Raw genomic sequence first — 22,038 nt, 5'->3', positions numbered from 1 at the left:
GAGAGTTATACATGTTGCTTTTATTTTCTGCACGCTTCGTTCATAATGGTGATGAAAACACAAAGATTATATACGGATTCCTTTATGCTACAACGAAACGCATATTCCTTACTGGGCGGGGAAAATAGTGTAACTATTAAATATCTCCGGTTCACTTTTTTTTTGTTTGCTCCCTTGACAGGGCCATTCACATCAATCATCGAGAAATGCCGTTACAAAATATAGTATCTTTCGTTTTGCGTTTCGATAAATATTATGTTGTTTTTTTTTTTGGTTTTTGTTGTTATTATTTTGTTACATGAGTGCCGCTAATTGTTTTTCAACATTCAATCATCAGATTCTAAAATATGAACGCTCGATTTTGTATTTGTCAGTGACAGATTTCTGACCTAAATTTTTTGACATCACGGCTTCCACCGACTACACCTACTAGAAAACGGGTTTTGTTATGTTGTTTGAAAATTTATCGCTACAATGACTTCAGAGATTTAAGCTTTAGTATTTTTAAGGGAGGGGGAGGGAAAATATCAATTAAATGTTTTATGTGGGAGCAGCTGCCGCGATTTTTTTTTCTTTTGACATTTGGTTTTGGTCTTAAAATTACATCTTCGATTGACAAGGTACCGCATGAGTGGCGTGCTATGGGCCTATGGGTCAGCGTAAAATCACTGCCGGCATCGTTTGACTCGTGCGAGCAATCATCAAATCTGTTTGCGCTCTCTCTAGATTGAATGTGTTAAGGTAATATCATTTCTTACTTTATAGTGGACTAGTCTTAGACTAGATGCGGGTAGAGAAAATAATAGCAGAATAAGGGGTTAAACTGTTGGATGGAATGTGGACACACTTTTCACACACCCACAAAGGCTTATTGCATACAAGAATTGTCACAATTGTTTTTTTAATGAGTTATGCACTGAGTACGATTGGTTCCATCTACTTACGCGACTTGCTTGCGGTTTTGTTGAAAACATCGGGTCAGCTTCGTATGAATGCAATAGGCGTCAAGGAAAACTAGTGATGAACATTTTTGTGCACTTATTTATCGAAGGGAATAATTTCGTAAATTCTCAAGATATTGTACGCCGTGGCAGTGTAGTCACTTAGATTTCTTTTTTTAAATAGATTATGATTCAGTGTACGTAACTGTGAAGCTGACCCGAATAATCAGGGGATTAAATATTTAACCAAATATATCGAATTAAAGTCAATACAAATACTTGAAACGATGTTCCGAAACTTAACAAAAAATTCAATGAATTGAACGAAACCATAGTATATAGTCTATAATAATCATTGACAATCGGATAAATTGTGAACATAAAATGTGTTAACAAAGCTAAACTTACCGAAATAGAACAAATAAACAAACAAACAAACAATGAAATCGAACTTAACGAAACCGAACACCCGACCATTCACGGGACAAGTCTGCGGTGCGGTGTACGTGTCCGTTCCGTGTGCAACTTACTGCATCGGCTGGGACGATAACTGCTCGGTTGTTCGCGGGTGCCGGTTGATTGGAAACTTTCACGGCTCACAAAACTAGCAGCAGATCGCCAGCCTGTCTGGGGTTCTAACCAGCGTGTACCGACTGTTTGTTCAGTTCAGTTCGGTTCGGGGCCAAGTCCGACCGGTCAAGCAACAACACCCGGGCGAACATGGAATAAAAATAATAAATGGACGTTAGAAGCACGTTGTTTTTTTTGTTTGAGCTTTCTCGAATGATTCAATGAACGATGGGATGAAGAAAGAACACTTGAACGAAACGGTCGTGACTTTGGCTGTCTAAGGTCTAATCTAAAACCGTTCTACTTTCAGCTAAAGGCCACACTTACGATGGAATCCCGGTAGCGTGTCGTGTCATGTGAGGAAACAAAAGTGTAGAGGCTTGTGTAAATTAGATTGGGCGTTTTGTTGTTGTTGTCGAGGTTGTTCTTCTGGCGTAAGTTTGGCAGTGTCGTCGAATGGTCCCACGGTAACAAGTAAAAACTAACTTAAAAGAAAGCTACACAGAAGTGGACAGTCGTTGGTAAAATGGCATACTCTTGGGGAAAAAAGCCGTATTCGTAAAATTCTAAACAATCACTTCAGGGTGTCATTCTATAAAGTCATCGGAAGGAGAATCGTACATGACCTGCTGAACGAAAAAAAATCTGGTTTTAGTTAGGTAAGGAGAAAGGAAACGACAGAAGACAGAACTACCGCTAATGTTAACATAGTTTTAGAATAATCTAACTAAACTAGTGATTGACTATTTGCACGGTTACTACTTAAATACTTGATTTTTAGCGTTCATCTTGTCTAAAACTACAATTATCATTTCATGTGATGTCTGATAAAAGAATGAGAGCTTGAAGCTGCGGAAGATTCGTATGGGACTGTTTAGATGTATTTGTGATTTTGATTTACCCGCGAAATGTCCACGCCAGTAATCGATTTGACCAGTTCCGGTATCTTGTTGACGATCTGCAGCACCTCTCCAGTGAGCTTTGCCGCACCTACCTCGCCAGTTCCACTCGAGACCATCGTAATTTTCTTAGCCTGTGACAGTGGGGCTGCCACCTCTGCGGCAACCTGTGATTGAACGAAAATTTAAAAAAAAACGTTTATTATCCTTTGACATCGATAACCGAAAAAAAAACATACCTTTGGCAATGTTTCCAACAGCATATCTACCATCGCTGCTTCACGATATTCACGCCAAGCTTCCGCTTTCTTGGCCATTTGTTCGGCTTCAGCTTTGGACTTGGCAGCAATGGCGAAAGCTTCCGCTTCCCCTCGGATTTTAATCTGCCGGTAAAAGTCAAGCACATTTATCAACATCGAATAATAAACCGGTTTAATAAATATTCCATTTACCGCTTCAGCTTCGGCTTCTGCCTCCAGGACAACTCTGTTCCGGTTGGCTTCCGCTAGCTTTTCCAGTTTGAACTTTTCTGCCTCGGCTGGTCTTCTGATGGTAGCTTCCAGCTCCCGCTCACGACGAGCCATCTCCTGCTCCTGGACGGCAATCTCCTGCGTGCGTTCGATTACCTTGATTTGCATCTGCTCTTCCTTGATGCGCTGTTTTGTTTTGGCAGCCTGAAGTTCGTATGCCATCTCGGCTTCGGCCTTCTTCGTTTGAACCTCAACGTCGTAGACGGCCTTCTTCAGCTCGAAATCTCGCTGGGCCTTAGCGATCTCAGTGTCATTCAGAAAGCGGGAAGCCATACGTTGTTCCTCAGCAATGGCTTCCTTGATGGTCGCATCGCAGCGTGCCTCCGCTTCACCGATCCGGGCATCACGCTTTACCTCGGCAGTACGCGCCATTCCAAGGCTTTTCAGGTAACCCTGCAGGGGAGAAAACCACGACCGTTGCCAGGTGGCAAACAAGCAAAGCAAAGAAAATGTTTTAGTAAATACTGACCGGGTATAGGATATCAACACAAACGCTGATGGAACTATCAAACAATATGTGAGATAAATTAACTTTTTTACTTGCGATAGGTTTACCGCCGTTCACAAAGAACACACTTCAAGTAATTGATTTAACAAAAAAAAATTATAAAATTTGTACAACCTAAGCCAATTAATTCGTGATCCTATAAAAATACTGCAAAGCCGAATTGGAAAATGTGCATACTTGTGCCATCAATTTGAAAGCCAAAACTTTCTGAATCCATTAACCGTTTCCATAATAGTGAAAACACTATACAAGTTACATAAAAGCAGGAGCTCACCGGGGCCAGCCTAAATCTTGAGCCACATCTTCCGTGCATAGCTGGAACACGTACGGAAATCCGTATCATCGGGTTGCTTTCTGAGTCGTGATTCATTACATCCAAAGTAGTTCAACTGGTAGAACTATTTTTTGGCTGAATTGAAAATGATTTCCGGTTAAAGTCCCGTCTCAGGGGTAACTTTGGTATTAAAATCGCCTTACTCTTCTCACTACACGGAGCATGGTGTCAATTAAAAAATTCAAAACAAGCCGAGTACCGTTTTGCTCTCACCAACTTTGAACGTCGTATCAGTATTTCAATAGCATACTATTAAAAAATTGGTTTTAATCGACCTATGTTTTCACAAGCCAATCACAGCATGCCATTATGGTGTTATCCGTTTGATTTCTCTCACACGGCCGACGGTTGTAATCGTTGCTTTAGTAGCAATTCGGCTTCGATAGGTCGTCATGCAAGAAAAAGTATCGTATGATTTTATGCATAAAAAAGTTATCTTCTTGTCTAGTGTGTGGATGACCAAAAATTATTTACATCCATTGGCACGCTGGATACTAACTGTTGTGCTGTGTGTGGGTGCCATTTTCTTCCGTCTGCTTCATACCATGTTCGCTTGAGTATATTGAATACCGATCAGCTGTTGATTCTACGTCAACTAGCAGGGCAATTTAGAACTTTTGAAGCAAAACAAAATAGAGCGATAGATTTTTCGGACCTAATTTGAAGCGCTTTCATTCCGGTAATTTATGTTGATCGATTTGTTGTGAACGAAACGGTGGCTAGCAAATGGATTCAGTTCAAAGTTGTGTTATGATTGACACTGAGATCTCTTTTTACGCGGGGGATACGTAACGCGTGGAAACCACGGAGCTCCGGAAATCCGCGTAACTTCGGAATTTCAAATGTCTTAGAAATGCATAAAACGTTGAGATATGGTTTAATCTTGAAAAAATTGTTTTTTGAAGAACTCAGGACTTTGAGGAATTTGAGACCGTATGACTTTGGAAATCCGCGTAGAAGAAAACCACAAAATTGAGGATTTTTTATGCCGACTGTCTTAGAAATGCATGTCAAACGACCAAATCTGGTGTAATCCAGAAAAAAATTTCCTAATCGAAAATTGTCTAAGTGTCAGAGAGTTGACTTAAAAAAATGTCGGGATAACACCAGATCTCGACGTTTCATGCCTTTTTCAAAACAAGAAATACGAATAACTTTGAAAATTCGCGTGAAAAAACTGCGTAGTTTCGAAAAACGGATAAAAAGCCGCTTAAGAACCCTCAGTGTACTTCTTTTTCATTAAACGTGGTTAGCACAGTAAACTATCTTTCAGTGTAAACCCTTAGCTTCTATTATTGAACCAAACAATAATCAAGTAACCTAATTAGTTAGAAATTAATATAGTCTTATGAAGCATAATATTGGCATTGCAAATGGTTGAAATTTGTCTCGCCATCCGCTCCGACGAGTAGTCATCTGCTCGGTGTGCAGTAGAGATGGACAATTCGCTCCTGAACTGTTCCAGTGAATCGAATCATTGAATTGAGCTGACAGCTCACAGCTCTTTTCAAAAGAATCACAGCTCACCAGCTCACTCATTTGCTACCCAGTTCACTGCATTATGACGAAGGGAACACGCTACGAGCTGATCGGATCTCCGGCTCTTTAAGAGATTCAATTTAGTCGACATCAAATAAAGATAAATTAATTCGCATTGCATTCATTGCATCATTGCAAATCAATGATTCAATTTCGATCATGCATATGAAAGAAAACCGGTGCATAAGAAAAACGGCGCACAAAATGAACCTTAAGTTCAAACTAATGTCGTTTTCGCTTGAGAAAACTGAAACTGACCCAGGGTAGTTTCATCAAACAAACACTTTTCACGAAACTGTGTTGATTTCGCCCTTAGCAACGAGGGTTTAAGCAAACCTAATATTAAAACCAGGTTCGAAACTGACTCGATTTTCAGTTCAACAGCGTTGAAACTAGGTTCGAAACTGGTTTCAAACAAACGGTTTGACAGCAGTTAGAGTGGAAACTGGGTTAGGTTTGGCATCAAGCGAAAACGACATAAAAGAGCTGATGAGCTGATACGTCAAATCGATTCACTTTGGTGAGCTGATCGGTTCGGAGCTGTTCACCAAAATGAGCTGTTTTGCACGCCTCTAGTGTGCAGCGCGGTACTGAATACGGTTAGGCCAAATATGTGTTCGTTTGTGTGGGTGTTCACTGCATTGCAATTCTGGTAAGAATACAACCGACCTAACGTCTTCCATAGTTACCGTAATGTAACAAATCAAGGTAATTCCTGATGTTTGAATAATAAACTTTTCATTCCAATTCACTCAATCAATAAACAAGCCTGTTTTACGTTTGCTCTGCCTTTTAAAAGGTTATGAGCCAGTGAACGGTGAAGTGTGAAGTGAAGATTCCAAGAAGATTGGTTGAAGAAAAGTTGTAGTTGTTTGACGAAATCAATTTCGGAAGCTGGAAATTCCGTATTGAAGTTTGCTGGACTGTCTGGGAAATGCCACAGAAAACGAAGAATACGCGAGAGAACCGGAAATGCAAAAATTTGCTCATTCATCGAATATCTGAGGACCAGCTGGACTACGTCAAGGACAAACAAACAGTTATTTTAGGAGGTACGACTAAAAGAAGCCGGAAATGTGAAAACCTACTCATTACAGTTTGAAAAATTATTGCGGGAAATGAAAACAAACGGAATAAAAATCAAGGATGAAGATGTTGTTTATCAGTTGTTACTATCGTTACCAAAGTCGTACGATGCATAGGAAACTATTCAACCGGAACAGCTTACATTGGAATATGTGAAGAAACGACTAATGTATGAGTCGGTAAAACGTGCGAATCAGATTAAGTTTTGCACGAACAAAACATAACCTCATAAAAATGAACAGAATGAACTTTTTTTGACAGCTGCCGTGTATTTGTTTACAGTTTAAAAGTTCATCAGAGGTTCATTATTAGAATTTAGAAATTGCAAGTCACCTCACACTAAACAGATTTATACAAATATCGCTCCTTGATGCTGGAAACGCATACAGGGCAATCTTTTTAGTTCTTTTCACTGTTGAACACGTTTTTAACAGGCACTTTTTCGTCATTTTTCAATTTTTAATTTGCAGTCGCAAAACAAAACAAACACACGGCAGCTGTCAAAGATGAACTTCATTCATCGGCAGTTCATTTGTGTCGTCATCATGTAAAACCTCTTTAGGTTTTGCACGAATATAGCCATGACCTCACAAAAATGAATAAAATGAATCGTTAAAACTAGACTAAAGTGGAAACGTAGATCGTTAGAAAGCGCGTCTGGTGGCTAAAGGATACTCGCAACGAAAGGGATTCGATTTTGATGAAACTTTTGCACCCGTAGCCAAAATAACCACAGTTAGAATGCTTCTGGTTATGGCAAATAAAGAAGAAGGTAGAAGAGGTAGGAAGATGGCTTCTTCAGCAAAGTTGCTCAAAATGAAATTTCCTAAAACTTTGCTGTGAAGTGCAATAATTGTTATACTCAATTGAGAAAGTTAGAATTCAGATTTAAATCCAAACATGAACCACCACAATGATCTTTCAAAAGATGCACCAGTTGAATACACACAACATTTTTGAAAACACCAACCAATGTTGTTCGAACATCAAAAATGCTACGAACGCCTATGATCATCGTTCGCTTCCCTTCGCCTTTGTTCGATAATCGTTCTGGTATTCGGACTTGTCCGTACCTTATGATCAAAAAAGAACCGAAATTTTCATTTTAAAATTCCCGCGCTTGTCCAATCGGTAAACTTTTATTCTCTCAACGTTGGCAACACTTTCATACACATTCTGTCAAATTTTGACGCATATCGTACGATTAGTTTTTGTTTAGCGTCTATACAAAGAAGTTGAAAAATTTTCGTGTGCCGATTTTTGTAATGGATGAAAATTTAGAACAACGGCTCACGGTTTCGACGTCATATTCATAGATCCACACCTCATCACCAGTTATGATGCATTCGATGAATGTGGGGTCACTATCTGCGTTGGAAATCATCTCTTTGGCCACATCAACACGACGCTGTTTTTGAATGAAATTCAGCTTTTTTGGCACCAGCCGAGAAGCGACGCGTTTCAAGCCCAAAACATCAGTTAAAATGTGTTCGGCTGATCCATAAGAGATGCCCAACAACACAGCAATCTCTCTAATCGGTACAGAACGATTTTGCAACACGATTTGCTTCGCCGATTCAATGTTTTCTTCAGTAACAGATGTTGTTGGGCGGCCAGGGAACTCATCATGATCCAAGCTTGTACGACCACCTTTGAAGCGTTTATACCACTCGTATGCCTGTGTTTTTCCTAGACACGATTTACCAAAGGCCTTTTCTAACATTTTCAACGTTTCGGAACACTTAAATCTATTTGCAACACAAAATTTGATGCACGCACGTTGTTCTAAATTTTCGTGCATTATAAAAATCGCCACACGAAAATTTTTCAACTTCTTTGTATAGACGCTAAACAAAAACTAATCATACGATATGCGTCAAAATTTGACAGAATGTGTATGAAAGTGTTGCCAACGTTGAGAGAATAAAAGTTTACCGATTGGACAAGCGCGGGAATTTTAAAATGAAAATTCCGGTTCTTTTTTGATCATGAGGTATATTCGGGTGCGAACGAAGCCGACGCTGCTTCGTTGCTCGCACGAAGATCTATTCCTTGCAGTTGTTATTCGCATTGGACATACCCCCGAAGGACTTAACGCGAATATGGAACGAATATTCATGCAGCGATCATCGTCAAAACCTAATTCGCGATGATCGTTCGTGCTGTCTTTCAAACAAGCAAATTAAGACGTTCCCCCCTGCATTATTACCGTAGTCTTATGTGTATGTGATGAACCATATTCCAGCACTCTCCCATTGCTGCTACCTCACGAGATATGATGAATTTATTAGATGAAGAATGCTTCGCGAAGAATGGAAACCAACGATCATCGCAGTGACGATATTCGAACCAATTCGAAGAGTAAAGTAAATGAACGAATGACAAACGAATGTATAAAACGAACATGCACGATGTATACCAGCAGCGAAGAATGTATTAGTATATTCGGGTTCTCTACGATTATTGCTTATTCATTTTCGCCCTTCTCTCTTTCGTGCAGTGAATAGTTCAACGTTGTTCGCCCGTCTCGTAAGTAATAGAATCATATTTACGGCGAAGATCGATGAATGAATTAGTTACGCGAAGAATATTTGCAACATTGACATCAACTACAAAAAAATATAATTTTATAACTGAAATATTGTTGTTCCGCTAAATTCCCGTTTCGGACCACTGTGCAATGTATTCTAGAAGCTTCTTAGAAGTTCAATCGGTTGCGTTGCGTGAACTTTCAAGTGTGGATTTTTTTCTTTAAAAAAACGGCCTACTTGGAATGCTATTCATGAATTTCGACGACTAAACGTACGTGAAAATCGATTATGGGCAGCTTCCCAGACAAAAATTATATAGAGCTATTGATTGATTAGATATCCCAGAAGCAAGTTTAACATGGAACCAGACTCAGAGCTAATAAAAGTCATTTTCAAAATAGACGAAAATGATGAGAAATTATTGTCACTCTCAGCTTCGCTTGCAAACTATGAGAACGAAATCCATAAGCGAAACAGTAGTTTCAAAATGACATAAGCGGAACAGCAGTTTCAAAATTGTGTTCTTTCTTTCATTTGCCCTTTCAGTCATTTGCGGTTTTCAGTGAAAATCCCATAGTATGGTTTGAGAATCGAAAATGATAGAAAAAGGTTTCTCAATGACTTTCACCTGTTGGTGCTCGAATTTGTAGTAGTTTTGGTTTCCAGATGTTCTGAGATGTAATTACTTCAATTTGTCATATTTTAGTCACTATTTATTGCCAAGCGTCACAGATTTTCAATATATCGATGAAGAATGAGCATTGAAATACTGCTGCTGCAGGCGTTAGTTCGGTTTCGTCTTGTCATAGAGGAAAGAGTGAGGTTGGCAATTATACTCTCTCATTTTTTCAATGAGAAACGAAAATGTTTCGTCTCTCTTCGTTTGTTCTGCTGTCGGTCAATTACGAATGAAACAGTATTGAAAATGAGGTTGTTGGAATAGTTTTTTTTTTCATTGAGAATGCGTGACATTTTTGAGTTCTGATCTCTTGGACATTGACTCCCCTATGAATACGGTCCGATAAACAACACACACACGGTCTGGATTCAGAACAAATTGGCTTAAATGGCACGAAGATTTAACTTTTGGAATAATTTAATTTTCAGAAACGGACCTTATTTTCTGCAATAATTATATGACATTTGAACGAACCGATTAAGATTATATACACTCATGTCACTCGTGGACAAAATACTATCTATATGACTTCGTTGTTTCTTAAGTTACAGTCAAAAACATATACCAGCTAACTATAAATTAGCAGTTCACTTTTTTCCATTCCTATATCCACATAAACAAACATTTATCGTCTAGGCAAATGTACAGTAACTAAAAGTGATTGGAAGAGCGCCCACAATTTTCTTTAAAGACTAACACTAACTCTATAGCGGGAAAAGCTAAAAAACAAAGCTACCGAACCAAACGATTCTAAATCAAAACGAACTTTTCAGAAAAAAAGCTATTGTATAATAGATAAAATCTAAAAACAGTGAAAATTTAGTCAACATATAGATCAGTAAGACTACAGTGACAGCAAATCAAAGCAGACCGTTCGTTCGTCTGGAAACGAATGAAAGTAAGAGCAGTAGCATCTGTTCCATGTTTCATGTATGTATGAGTTAGGTAAGTACCAAAAAAAAGATGCTCGAAAAGCCGCCATCGAGCGAAACCGTGTCGGTGTTCTTGGTGCATCGGGTCAGTGTATCAAAGAAAAAAACTCACATCTATCTATGAAAAGTGCCGAAAACAAAAACCATTTCTTGCGCACGATCTGCGTGAGTGTATGTGGGTGTGTATCACGGTGAGTATGTTTACATGTGTGAGTGAATGCGGCGGTGCAATGGCCAGCAAATGTGTTGCTGTATACGTGCGAATAATCAAAGTAAACACAAAAAAAAACAAAAGTTTGTTAGTTTGTTTTGCTTTCATCTGCACCACTGTGGTTGGTTAGTGTCACTTGTAGCTTACTGCGGTTTATTTATTTATTTTTTGACATACAGAGAAACAGAGGCAAGAGCGAAGTATTATGAGAGCAGTAATTTGCTTTGCAATTTGTGTGTCCCTAAGGGTTAATCAACATACCTTAGCACCCTTTTACATTGTTTTTCAAAATATTGTAATTTGTAGCGGAAAAATATACGAAGAAAAAAGAAAGAAAAAAAATACACATTGGAGAAAACACGACGTGTCTTTCGAAAAGTGAGGGAGTGTTGAGCGTTTGTTTTTTTTAAGGGATTGAGTTGAGACTTTTTATGCTACCTATTTACTCTGTAAATTGATTGTTCTACTCTGCAGGGGGCAACTATTTAATCTAGAAATTGAAGCGAAGATGAAGAAAAAAAATGTAGACGAGAAAATTGTCACCTTACTCTAACATATCGGACCAGGATTTCATTTGACATTTGACGACTCAAAACAAAACGAGCTGATGCAATTTTCCCGCCTCGGAATTTATCGGAAAACTAAACAAAGACTGCGCCTAAAACCAAGCTCAGCTATTAAGAATACAGACAGTATATACGGAACCAATGACTAGTATTAGTAGAGAATTGAATTTTTACGAAATAAATTCCAAGATAAGATACAGCAGAGCGGAACAAAACTATAGCTGCTATCGAATATTGCTGTCGGCTTATTTTATTATTCGGTGATAAGGATTGAAACAAAAGTGCACGTTATTCGTGTAATAGATACGAAAAAAGAAGAAGAAACGTAAACTGAGAACTCAAGAAGAGAGTGAAAAATGATGTGCCGATTCGCGCATGAAGTTAACTGAATCTGCCTACCGAATGGGAAGAAGAAAAACAGCGCTTCGGCTGAACTCGGGAAAACGGAGACGCGAGAAAGGTACATCAATGATGTGGTTGGTAATATCGTTTCCCATCGTCTTACCTCTTCATCACGGATGTCCTTCAGGGTGTACGACACCACCGTGATGCCCATGTTGACCAGATCGGACGAAGCGACCTCGAACACCTGCTTGGAGAACTTCTTCCGGTCCTTGTAGATCTCCTCGACGGTCATTGAACCCATGATGGCACGCTGGTGACCCTCGAGGGTGACCAAGGCAATATGTTGGATTTCCGCTTCGCTTTTACCGAGAAATTGTTCGCAGGCCGTTAACAGCATATCCTCGTTTTGACCCTGGATTTTCACCTGTGCGATGCCGGTTACCGAGATCGGCACACCCTGGCTGGTGTACACAGTAGGACTTTCCACTTGCAACGTCATGGTGTTCAGGGAAATGCTAAAAATAGTGATAATCAACATCATTACATCAACGCTGTCACAGTCACCGGTCACCACAGCAGCAGCAGCAGCGTATTCACTTACCGTTGAACTCGTTGAACCGAGGGCCACACAAATGCACGGCCACCGGGGACCAGCAGCGGTTTCATATGGCAGCATCCTGTTGCCGGCGGAAATTGGGAGCAGAGAGAAATCAAATTTTATCAATTAGCCTGATTGCAAAGGAGAAGTTGACTAACTACATTAGCGTCACGTATAATAGCATGTACAAAATTGACAGAGGATCGATAGACCGCTTGCAACCCGCTGAGCTGCGGTGTTTGCGACATTAATGGTAAAAAAGGTTGACGCTGGTTGTGATGATATTCTTGATTGTAAAATGGAGCTATATTTTAATATTTTAATCTAAAGTTAAATAAAATCAATGTCATCCAGAAATTCTACTGGAACCATGAGCAGCCTAACTGGGCAGGGACCTATAGGACCAAGAGATCTTTCATTAGAATCTAAGTTTGAGAACATTCGTCCAGCCAACTCCGAGACAAGCGACAACAATACAGATACGTATTTCCGAATGTTTTTACATCCTCTTTCAGAGTATCGGTTCTATAAGTTTAAGCTATAAGTCGAACTGTTAAATCCGATACACTGAAAAAGGATGTACATTCCGAAATATGTATCTGTATTACAACGTTACTAGTTAGTAATACTTCTGTGAAACTTTACTGACTCTCGTAAAGGTGTGACGTTAAATTAATGTAGTAAAATTAAATGTTACAAAAAAATGGGCCCTCGACACCAACCCATTCTAAAGAGTTCATGTATTCGGCTTGTTTTCTTGTAATGATATGGTCTAGAACTTCTCCGAAGAAATGATTTCTCTATCACGTAATGTAGGCAAATTATAGCTTTAGTCTCACTTCAAGCTGAATTAATGATAACAACAGAAGGGGACAATACCAAACAAAAATTCTTTTGCAGACATTCAGGCTCCAAAATCAACCTCAGAAGCGCAAACAGAAAACGCATTTTATAGTAATTGGGACCACTGGCACTGGAATAAGAGGAAAAGTCGCTTACACAAAAATATCGATAACTCCGTTTAAAATGAATGCATATTAACAATTTAAAGCTTGTTGGATAGCTATTATCGTTCTAAGGTCTAAAAACATATTCTGTTTTCAAGGTCAATTGTGACAGATATTGTTGAAAAACTGAAAGATAAAACTTCGTAGAACTCAAAAAGTAAACATCATTCGCGACTAGTTTGACCAAAATCGGTCCGGTCATCTTTGAGACCTCGACGTCTTTGTTAACAATATACAGATGAACATTACTGATTTATTTATTAAATATTATATTATATTATATATGTTCATTAAAATCATAATCAGTTCGGTAAAATATATGATATATATGAATGATATCAGATGAAAATGAAATTTATGGCCACTGACCGTCAGCATATCGATACCAATTCATATGCTTTTGCTATCATTCTCTTCGCTGTTGGTAGTGTGCAAGTTTGAATGAATAGAATTATAAATGAAGTAAAGTATTGAAAATGAAAACTGAAGGAGGAAACTATTATTATTCTATAATTGATATTTCAGCTACCAGCTGTTTCACATTCGGTTTCAATTGAATTGAATGAAGTTTTACTGCACTGATCACAATAATAGAAATAGTATTTACTACTTTAATTTCGTACACAGAAGTAACAGGAACGCAGGATTTCGCTTGTCAGGCAAACCTGACAAACACAACGATCACAAACAAGCGTTCAAATGCTACGTATGAAGGGTGCTCGATGCTCGTGACAAGCAAAATTGTACACTTCTTCTAATTCTTTAAATGAAATTCAGGCTAAATAGCTTTTAATTTGATGGGATTGACGTGAGGTTGAATCCTATCTCTGTTTCAAAGTATTCCAGCGACTCTAGGCACGAATTAAAAATAACTATATTAGCCTTGGTTTTTGAGCAATTTTTTTTAATTTAAAGTTAAAATTGAAAATGAATCTGTTCCCTTAACTGTTCTTATTATATTATCTAAAATGATTAGATTTCAACCATTTCAACTCTATTCGTTTCGATTGTCTTTGAATATTGATGGAAAGTTTATGAGTAAAGATACCAGCTATTAAAAGCAGTAACTGAACGCTATAACACACATCAATTCCATTATCAGGACACCTTAACTAACATCATCCTATTAATTACTGCAAAGTCGTCATACAGACGACGCGTTGTCCTAGAAATGTAATAAACATGCTCTCAAACCATGACACGCGGCACGAGCAGGAAATGACACTCAAACATAAAATCGATATTAATGTGGCATTTTAGGACATGCCGTTGTATGAATACAGCGCTCCTGACGATGCTAAACAAACTGATCACATTACATATCTGTAGATGCATAGAATAACGTTCGCTATATCATCGCTAGGACTGTTACTCGGAAAGCATATTACTTAAACTTGATAGAACCGAGTTACATATTTCTACGTAGCTATTTTCAATCGCGGACGACCGGTTTCGATTTCTGTTTAGCAAAGGATCCTGCATTGAACCTGCCACAATACCCAACCATAATAATTTATTCACATTTCAATGCAGAGTAAATCCTTAAAGGCTCCATCGGTGGCGAGATGAATCGTAATCGCTTCCTGCCGTCGAAAAGACGCGGCAAAGCAAAAATAGGCTCCATCGGTCCTGGGTGTCTTGTTTGTTTTCATTCATCTTCGCATCCCTCCCAGCTACTCCCCTTTATCAAACGACTCACACACAGACACACTACCAAACATAATCGTGAATCATAAAAAAACAGTCTTCAGTGTAGAAACACGTCGTTTGTCTCTCGGTCCCACTCCCAACACGATTCATTACCACCCTCTTTGGCCAAGGCACACACAATCCAGTAGGATATTCAATATGAATTTTTTTCACAGCATCACGGTAGATGAAGAAAATGAAAATTTTCGCACCTGAAACTACCAGCGCTTCGTTTGGACCGCACGTCACAAAGCCCCACACCATTTTGTATCGCTAGTTAGACAGTTCAGCACTGAAAACAATCTACAAATGACTTTTTGGGCAAACTTTTTCACAGCTATTCACTGGAAAGAAAAATTAATCTGAAAACTACCGACACACGTCCTACTCTATCGCATTCCAAACACCGATTGAAGATGTATGGAATGAACTTTTTGGTATCATGCTCTGGCTCTTTCGTTATGTTCTAAAACAGCGTGGCCAGATATCATTATGTCGCTAAGCAAATATTATAAATTTGACTCAGAATTATAAATCGTAGATAAATTCTGTTCCCTTGATAGTCTGAGCGCAGGAAATTAACCTAACTCTTTTAATACGAAAACCTTCAATATTTTCCTTTGGATTTTAGCGGTATCGAGAATAAAATTTCCAATGAACCTTTCTGACATCTCACTAACCACAAATGCTCATTCGCCATTTTAAAATTAATTAGTTTTCATCACAAAACACCTACCTTCAAGCAGTTTTAAGTACTATTCAGAAGACTTTCCGTCAAGGTTAGCAAGACTTCACCGGTAGTTTAAATTAGTTGAATGATTTCATTATAGAAATGTATACTCATTCTGGACGTAAAAACGTTTCGTGAGGTTGAAATAGCGTATTAATCAATGTTACACACAGCTCCTCCCCATTTATTATACTTTATGTTTTGTCTTTGACTCGCCAGTACGTAACTGTTTATGTTGAACTGTTATGTTCAGTACTGATTGGCTCAAGTGGCACATTCCACTACTTATTTGGTGATTCGTACCATTTATTATATTTGCACCGAACTGCAACTGTCGTGCCGAATGTAAACTGGTTGACTTATACTGGCCGATTCAGGTGGTGGTCATCTAGGGGTCAACCTATTTTGTGCTTAGGGCACATAACCGTTTTTTATACTTTATGTTTCAACATAAACCGCTAGGCAGGGATAAAGTTTATGATACTTGCAGAACATTTTTTTTATTTTCACCGTAGTATAACGTCTTAACTGTCGTTGCGAAGGTAAACTAGTTTCGAATGCTTGATAAGATAACAGTTCAACATAAACTGTTATGCACTGACGAGTCGTAGACGAAACATAAAGTATAAAAAATGATTATGTGCCCTAAGCACAAAATAGGATAACCACTAGATGTCCTTCCCATGGCGCTTCGAGCAGCCCAGTAATTCCTAATGGTCTCTTTCGTTCGAGCTGTCATATGATGGTAATTCATGCGTGCATAGTCGTGATTTTCACTTGTATTCTTTACACAGCTTTTTAGAAAGAGTTTTTACTAGCTTGGATTCTCTGTGGTAATATGTAAAAACTTCTGTTCTGTGTGGTAATATGTTAAAATTTAGAAATTTCTCAAAAAGGGAAAGGAAAAGGAAGAGAAAAAGAGAAAAGAGACTGAAAAAGGAAAAAAAGGAATATTCGCTAAATGTTACTTTGAATAATTAAACCACTATTTCGAGGTTAAATTATGTTCCGAATGCAGTTTATTGTTTCAACTCTGGAAATCAGGTAATCGTGTGCAAAGCATTCATGAAAATTGTTTCTTTACTCATAAAAAGATAGTAAAAACTGCAGATTTTTAGTGAAAACAATGCTACATTTATTTAAAATACACATCAAAATAATTAGATATATCGTTGCCACCAGATTTTGAATGAATTTTATATAATTGACATATGTTATTGTTGCCTTTTTCATATGGAAAGGTTATGTAATCACAGTGAAAATCGATTTTTAAATCAAGAAGGCCGAGCTTTATATTATTTTCGACTAAGTTCGTCGAGTAGGCAAAATGTCTGTATGTGTGTATGTATTTTTGTGTATAAACACGCAGAGAAAATTATTTTTTATTTTAATTATTACACTTTGAATTCAAAGATATTTTTCAGCGCTTATTTGCATTCTTATTTGATTCAAATACATTCGATATTCATTTCAAAAAAAAAATAAACATTGAATTCAAATATATTGTGCTTTCAATTCAAATATATTTCATTTCCACCTGAATTTCATTTCACTGTTATTTGATTCAAAGCAAATTATTTTTGTTTCTAAAATTAGGCTTTCGTGCGGCCGTGTTTAGATTCAATGATGGATTTTTTTAATTCAAAACTTTTTTATTTATAAATTTTTTTGACTAATTATTGTAAATTAAATTTTTATTTATTATTAAATTCATTTTGCGCGCTCAGCTAAGTACGGTTGCGGTATTGACTCCTCTACTTCCGTTCGTTGAATAATTTCCAAAAGCTCTACTATGGAACCGGTCTCGGGAATGGATACAAATGTAAGTTCCCGATACATACATAATGCATAACCTACCTACCCTATGGAAGCACTCACCATAGTATCGCACAATTCGAACGATTTCAATAGTGCGGATAGTTTAAACTCTTCAACTGCTTCGAAAGTTATTACTTCGTCGAACGACGTTTTCCGTTTGAATGATGTAACAAAATGAAATCTTTGCAAAAGTTGTGTTAAAATCACAAAATCAACTAATACCGATGTTTGATTTAATAAAAATATTTTAGAATCAATAATCTCTGGCATTTGATGCCAGAACGAAAAATTTTAATCAACATCCATTGATTTGAAGCTAAGACTCTGTGTATTTGATTCAGTTTAATTCAAGAGGCAACATAATTTTATATTTGAATCTATCCAACGACATATTTGATTCAAATACATTTAATGTTATGTAACAATCAGTTGAATCAAATAAATTTTGAAATTTGAGCCCATAACTCAATATATTTGAATCTAATATGCATTTCCACACTAAATTTGATCCAAAAAGAATGTTATTTGATTTAAATTTGATTTCAAAAATGGTTTTATTTGACTCAAACAATTGTTTGAAGTTGACTTTAAGACTCAATATATTAGAATCTAATGTGTTCTATTTCTCTGCGTGCATGTATGCAACATTTTTCTCCAGTAACTTTCCTCGGAGATGGCTGAACCGACTTTTATGAGTTTAGATTTAAATGAATGGTCTTGTAACCTAATATAAAGCTCCTGAGTTTTGTTTGAAACCGACTTCCGGTTCCGGATTTACAGAGTGATAAGCGCAAAAAAATTTAAAAAATTTATGCTGCCATATAAAGCGGCGAAACGAAGAATGTAAAAGAAATCTAAACTGGCCTCGAAACTATACCAATCGGTAACCATTAAAAGTAGACAGCCAAACACTGTGATTACACTTGTGACCGCCGATAATGACAACAGCAGAAAATTCATAGACGTATTTTGGCAGGGAATTTTGCGTACTTTGGACTCAGAAAACTCTTCGATCGAGAAAAGTACGCCACCGCACGAAATTGACCATCTACAAAACGCTCATTAAACCGGTTGTTCTCTATGGCCACGAGACCTGGACTATGTTGGCAGAGGACCAACGCGCCCTCAGTGTTTTCGAAAGAAAGGTACTGAGGACCATCTATGGCGGAGTGCAGATGGAAGACGGAACGTAGATACGGCGTATGAATCACGAATTGCAACAGCTGCTAGGAGAACCACCTATCGTACGGACAGCTAAAATCGGACGTCTACGATGGGCTGGGTATGTCATAAGGATGTCGGACAGCCCAGTGAAAATGGTTCTTGAATCTAATCCGACTGGTACAAGAAGAAGAGGAGCACAGCGAGCAAGGTGGATCTCTCAAGTGGAGGGTGATCTCAGAAGCATCCGTGCCTTGAGTGGCTGGCGACGAGCAGCCATGGACCGAGTTATGTGATGTGATGTGATGTGATGTGAAGTGAAGCCACCATCAGTTCAAGGACTTGCCAGTGGATGCGGGTAGACTTACAGTAGCCCCGATATGACTCATCCATTCACTTTCTTACTATAGCTGTTACCGAAAAGCGAACAAAAAGGGTTGGGCGGATACGTAAGTAGAGACACTTACTCGTATTCCGCGGGAATAAAAGATGCTCTTCCAACCATAATATCCAGTGCATGGATGAAGCATATCGCTATACATGCTTGAACCCGCCTGATGGTTTGTTTGAGAAGGGCGCGTCAGACTCATTTCAAACCTTCAGAAGGAAACAAGTTTCCTTCAAGTGACTTGGGCTGGCTATCCACAATCCCTCGTCCAGTCGTCAATTCGTCCGATGCCCTGATGCTCCCTACCCTTTACGACCCCGTGCAAAATGTTTTATATTGAAAAATACAATGAAACATAGTGTAATGAAATTAATATAACATGAAAAGATATAATAAATTACAAAATAATACAATATAACATAATATAATATAATATATTTTAATTTAATATAATATAATACAATCACAGACTAACAGACAGGACACTCAAATTAGATTCTTCAATCATTTTAACGGTCTTTTCGAATATTCCTTTATTTGGGACAGTACTCACATGTGTCATGATGGCGCCACGTTACCCTATCAAAAACATCCTGTCTGTCATCTAGACTGTGTTTATTTTTTTCATTTACCAACAGAGTTGCCATTCATACAGAATTACCTGTAATGTATTGATTTGTATACGTCCATGCGAATTTCATGCAGGATACAGATTTAATACATATGGCCAAAACTATATACATAATTGTGCCGTTGGATGAGATCCAACGCAAGACAAAATCGAACCCGTTTTGTTACAATATTTACTTGCTTCTGGTCTGCCGCCACTTAATTTCTGGTGAAAACTACCGACACAATAAAAAATAGTCTAGATGAACAACGTTGAGTCAAATAAATGGTTACCTTCCAACATCGCGAAAAAGTTAAATATATTATCAACGTAATCCAATAATTTATTGTGACGATTCATTTTCAAATATTTTGATGAAATCAGGCATCCCTGCAAGCAGCTGATCGGTGTTGACAAACGAGGGGAAACCAACTCGTAAAAAAACTTTTACATAACACAAGGGGTGTACAGATAGTAAATAGTTCGCGCAGTACAATATAGGTGGAGCTAGTGCATCACGAAAAATTATTTTTTATAAGAATTTACTCATACTGTCATGTCTGTTAGTCTGTGATACAATGTCATACAATATAATATAATATATCATAAAACAATATATAAAATAACATTTAGTGTAGAGTGTCAGTTATGCTCTTCTATCTTCGCAATACTGCAGGAAGTAGAATATTTCTCTTCTAATAACAATAATAATATCCACATCTATAAAAATAATATATGTTATTATTATTGATGACAAATTAATAATAATAACAGTAAATATAATAATGAAAATAATAATAAAAAACGAATCTAATATAGTACAATGAATTATATAATAAATAATAGAATGAATAAAATGATATGTTGCGATATGCTATGATATTATATTACTTGAATTTATATGTCATTTCTCATGCTCTCATTCTGCCCTCAACGCATTCCATCGACCAATTGTCACCACAGACACACGTGTAGGCATGAAACAGGAACCAGTGAGGACCAAGCTCACCTTGTGACGACCTTGATAGTTAGTTAAAAGATTACTTTAATATAACTGATAATGATAATGATAACTTATAAGGAAAACAAATTTATATTTTGCGCAGAGGTACGTAGTACTACTCATAATAAACCCTATAATATAATATAATATAATATAATATAATATCATATAATATAATACAACATAATACAATATAACATAATATAGTAGAATACAATATAATATAATATCATAAAATATAATATAATTATATAATATAATATGCTATGATGCAATGCAGTATAATACCATAATAACCTAAAATAGTGTAAGACGATAATATATGAAACAATATGCTATGATATAATATAACAGTTAATGTCGCAGTGTAAGTTACGCTCTTCTCAAAATAAAAATAATACTAATAATACATGATGTAATAAACGACAGAATTATATGTTACAATATACTATGATAAACATTGCACTTTAGGATGGGCTTCAACCTACAAGCCATTTCGCACCCTCTCATTCTGCTACTAACGCAGAAGGCGATAGCACCCAGTCGACGCCGTTCTATTGACCAAATGTCATCATAGACGCTCGGGGAGGCATGAGATAGGGACTTGTGAGGACTTAGTTATCTCACCATTTGACGACCAGCAGCCATGGACCGAGTTATGTGGAGACGTATGTTTAATGTCTTTTCCAATCAGGGATTACTTTTCACAATTAAAAAGAACGTCTACTTCGGTTGGAGTCCAAAACTAAAAGAGACCGAAACCTTTTAATTATTCTCTAAGATCAATGTCTACATAACAACGTCTTATTTACTTATTTACAAGATTTATATATTTTCTTATTTACTAACGATGACATTCGATCATCGATTTCGCTCATATCGACTACATCGAGTAGGAGTGCGTTCTGATGTGAACACTCTAAATTCAATTCAATAATTAATTATTTTATGTACATAACAATTCCTCCCTCTTTATGATAATTCAAACTAAGAAAACTTATTTCAATGTATGTACAAAATTGTTTTTAAATCGAACAATATCTAACAAAATAAATACATTTCAGTTCAATTGATCAAAAAATAATCGAAAAAATGTTCTAAAGCCTAAACTCATCAAAATTTCGTTAAATTTCTACATTTTTTTTTTATGTAAACACTTTCGAAATCAAATTATTGATATATATAATCACTTTTAACTCTTTTTTTCTTAATTCTTTCAGATCTCCTTAAACAGGAATGATGACTGGAATCTGCTGTTGACTGCCTCGATAGCTGATCCATCATCCTCGGATGTTTCTCTTTTCGAGCCGGAATCGGAAGTTCTGTTGAGAGATTGAAACCACGAAACTCCTCTTCGTCAGAT

The 22,038-nt window shown here is 37.2% G+C and overlaps 1 protein-coding gene across 3 annotated transcripts; it reads right to left on the bottom strand.

Annotated features, from left to right (window-relative positions):
* On the bottom strand, window positions 1-15,364 carry LOC131434132 (flotillin-1). Of its 3 annotated transcripts, XR_009230314.1 has the most exons (8): window positions 15,178-15,364; window positions 12,273-12,348; window positions 11,832-12,186; window positions 2,863-3,333; window positions 2,650-2,793; window positions 2,413-2,577; window positions 1,839-2,137; window positions 1-1,594 (listed from the first exon to the last, which is right to left on the bottom strand). XR_009230314.1 is itself a non-coding variant. In XM_058600778.1 (7 exons), exons 1-7 carry the CDS (start codon window positions 15,227-15,229, stop codon window positions 1,577-1,579), a joined length of 1,281 nt encoding a protein of 426 aa, XP_058456761.1. In that variant the 5' UTR covers window positions 15,230-15,364; the 3' UTR covers window positions 1-1,576. The 3 variants fall into 3 exon arrangements, 2 of the variants coding, with proteins under 2 accessions (XP_058456761.1, XP_058456760.1); XM_058600778.1 differs by lacking the exon at window positions 1,839-2,137; XM_058600777.1 differs by lacking the exon at window positions 1-1,594 and having other exon boundaries at window positions 1,601-2,137.
* Window positions 15,365-22,038: the final 6,674 nt, after the last annotated feature.

Source organism: Malaya genurostris, chromosome 3, assembly GCF_030247185.1.
Source record: "Malaya genurostris strain Urasoe2022 chromosome 3, Malgen_1.1, whole genome shotgun sequence".
Taxonomy (NCBI): Eukaryota; Metazoa; Arthropoda; class Insecta; order Diptera; family Culicidae; genus Malaya; species Malaya genurostris.
The sequence above is the reverse complement of the archived record's forward strand: the minus strand, read 5'-3'. Positions and strand labels throughout refer to the sequence as shown.

Bases quoted from the DNA above. Each gene is read 5' to 3' on its own strand.
- LOC131434132 (XM_058600777.1), bottom strand. From the start codon at position 15,229: ATGGTGTGGGGCTTTGTGACGTGCGGTCCAAACGAAGCGCTGGTAGTT. The intron at 2,794-2,862 runs GTAAATGGAATA...TTTTACCGGCAG, and splicing joins CAGAAGCCGAAGCTGAAGCG to ATTAAAATCCGAGGGGAAGC. The intron at 2,578-2,649 runs GTATGTTTTTTT...GTTCAATCACAG, and splicing joins TGTTGGAAACATTGCCAAAG to GTTGCCGCAGAGGTGGCAGC.